We start from the raw sequence: 3,276 nt of genomic DNA on the forward strand, positions 1-3,276 counted from the left end.
ACTGATCATCTTTAATCGACGATATCTCCGCGAAAAATAAAGCTTTTTACAAATAAAAAAAATGCGTTTTGAAGGGGAAAGATAGTAGTTTCCAATGATATTTTCAATTTTGAGAAAAAAATTTATTTCGCTTGAACTTGAAACCCTGAAAATAGCAAAAATACGTGTTTTTTGCACTTTTAGGTTAGAATATCTCGGAAACCTAGGGTGATGGATCAATTCTGAGGCCAGATTCCAGCGCGCCAAATGCCTTCGGAAACGTAGTGTCTGATCTCTGGAATTTTTTCCTTGTTGGCCTGTGTAATTAATATAACACAAATTAAAAAATTAATATAATTCTTTTCGTTCTTTTTATTACTGAATAGATAGTAAATAGGTTTACATTACTTAATTGATTCGTCAATCATCGCAGTGAGTTATAAGGGCAACAATTCGTTCTGGTTTTCCGACCCAGTCTTTGTTGAACTTGTCTCTGATTCCTGGGCCCAAAATGTCAGTCAAAAGGTCCATATTGAAGATTTTTGTCAGAGCTGGTCCTCCGAGAAGACGTATACCGCTACTTATCAAGCCCAAGTTGTCAAAGTGCACCTGAAATGTAATAAAAAATATAAATTACCTCACTACTCAAGAGATAAACATCGTCCCACATTGTATTCCAGATAAGATATGAGAAAGCGTTATCAAATTTTGAGAATGCCGATCTTAAGAAACAAGTATCATCCTGACTGAATTTACTCGTATTTATCAAGTGGGTATTGTGTTCACCAATTAACAAAAAGTTAATACTATTTAGCTTGCGTAAATGTTGTATTTGAATTTTCAATTGTATGAAATACAACTATACAAGAATGCAACCCCCTTCCTCTCCAAAATATATTGCTCACAAATTGGCTTATATATGTAATAATAATCGAATTGGATGAATAATTTTAAGTCTAGTCTTCAATAGCCTTTCTCTGGATTAAATATGAAGAAAAATTTTGTTTAACTACAGAATTGTGCGAATGTTATAAATAGTAATACACTTATCCTTACCTCACTTTCTTCCGTGTGCAAATGAAGGGTCAAATCATTAAAACCTACTTCTTTGTCATCCTCAGGTTTGGAGAAATTATATCTCCCGGCAAAGGTGAGATGATCAAGCTCAAAACTATAATAGTAAAATAAATCAACTACAAAACAATATTAGAAGGTTGTACGGTAAAAGGTTGTTATATAAAACACTCAACACTGCGTTAACCTTTAAAATACCTTATAAATAAAATGGAGTAAAAAAATATTAAATTTTAACTTGCCCAATATCTCCACCATTATCAACCATTTTATTGCCGGTCTTGGTTTCAGTAATGACAAATTTCCATTTGCCCTCGAAGGACATCATCTTCCAGTATATATTGTAGTCGAAGACAGGATTTTCTTCTTTCTCACTTACATCGTCCATCTGTCTCACTTCCCACCATGGTATACCTTCCATGTACATGTTTTCCACACCAACTTCAATACTAGAATTTTAAATGAGACTTTTATATTTGTTCATTTTAATTTGTAGAAAATTCAAATCGATATAATGAAAATTTTACTCATTAACGAAGTAAATGTTTTAAATCAAAACGATGAATATGTTGTGAATTTACTGAACCTTCTATAAACATATTGCGTCCGGAAAGTATGTCTTACCTGTAACTGCCTAGATCTAGAGTGTAAGTGAAATTTTTTGAAATTCTGAGTGGGTCATGAGGAGGTACGCCAATTTCGGGAAGACCTTTTACTATTACTTTTTGAGCGCATTCTATAATACGAAGGAATATCTGCTTGTTGGTATAGCCATCTGTATCTGAAATAAAGAACATTTTTTTATTTACATATTTTCAATTTCACTTCAAGTCTGTAACTGTAAACTTTAGAAACATAGGTTATAAGTTTATTTTCTTAGGTTCCGTCGAGAAAACTGAACGTTTTTTGCCTTTTTCTGTTATTGTCATACCCCGCCGCTGAACAGGCTAGTGTAATTTCAAATAACCTGTGATCGCGAGCTACAGCAAGCCTAGTTCTCAAATCGCATTTTTTTTATTCGAATATGTACGTTTTTTCGTATCTAATATCACATAGAAATTTAACAGTGAAGGTAGAAACTTTAACTTTTCTAAGTGCAGTTTTCTTATCATGTCGTGTCTGCGTGCACTTGTTTACTTCGTTGGAATAAACTAGGTCAATGTCAGAGGTCATTGACACAAGAGAATTCGCATACTAAACACAGTGCTTTATAAAAATAGTATTATTTTAAAAGAATTAAAATCAATGAAGCTACTTAGTAAAATTAATTGCTTTAACAAACCAATATTCGTTAATATTTAATGAATGTAGTATTAACGGTTTAAGAATACTGAATAATTTTTTTCAAAGGAATATGGCGACTTCAAATTAACATGTTGCAAATTCATACAAAAGCAATGCCACTCCGTTGGTTTCAAAAGGTAATAACTGGCAACACTGATACAACTCTGGTCTGGATGCTGTCCAATGACGACGGCGTATACGAAAACGAATAATAAAATATTTAATTAAAAATATATATATTTGAGAATAATATTCTGTCGAACACATACTATATCGTTTTATTATTTACGTCCGTGAATAATTTTAATATGTATCATAAATGGAAAACTACATATTTCCTTTTAAATGTAGTTGAATTTAGATCAATAGATCTGTAACACAAAAATTTATTAGACTTTTAATGTTCCTTTTATAAAAATTTTTAAATTTGGAAACATATGGATCTAAACATAATAATGTTACTTCTAAGGAAACGTTATCTGAAATTGTCATAAACGAAACGCGTTGAAAATTTAAAGATAATAATTATTACCTTATTTAAGAATTGAATTATTAACTTACCAATATCGGCATTTGCTCCAATGGCAATAGCGAATATACAAAATACTGTTAAAAGTTTCATGTTTTCTCGTTAACAACACCAGTATAATGTCGATGTAAATTTTTCTATGATTATTATATACCTATGATTGTACTACTCTACTAGATAGTGATAGCATCAGTACTTAAGATATAAATTATAATGTGAATAGTATTTTTTTATAATAATGTTAATAATGTTATGCTATGATGTAAGTGCGGCTTAATTATTTGTAGATTTATTTAGAAAACAATAGGCCCCATTTTGTTTTGAAGTGGTACTTCTCACAATACAAAAATCAAGTATCGAAATATTCCAAAAATTACAATATTAATAAGATTACCATCGAGTATAGATAG

General features: G+C 30.8%; 1 protein-coding gene across 1 annotated transcript; it reads right to left on the reverse strand.

Moving 5' to 3' along the window:
• Window positions 1–333: 333 nt before the first annotated feature.
• On the reverse strand, window positions 334–3,007 carry LOC108905822. The gene is made up of 5 exons (XM_018708850.1): window positions 2,899–3,007; window positions 1,678–1,834; window positions 1,296–1,502; window positions 1,036–1,150; window positions 334–588 (listed from the first exon to the last, which is right to left on the reverse strand). The coding sequence occupies exons 1-5, from the start codon at window positions 2,957–2,959 to the stop codon at window positions 400–402; spliced, it is 729 nt and encodes a 242-aa protein (XP_018564366.1). The 5' UTR covers window positions 2,960–3,007; the 3' UTR covers window positions 334–399.
• Between the last annotated feature and the right edge of the window lie 269 nt (window positions 3,008–3,276).

Source organism: Anoplophora glabripennis, unplaced genomic scaffold, assembly GCF_000390285.2.
Source record: "Anoplophora glabripennis isolate ALB-LARVAE unplaced genomic scaffold, Agla_2.0 scaffold164, whole genome shotgun sequence".
Classification (NCBI taxonomy): Eukaryota; Metazoa; Arthropoda; class Insecta; order Coleoptera; family Cerambycidae; genus Anoplophora; species Anoplophora glabripennis.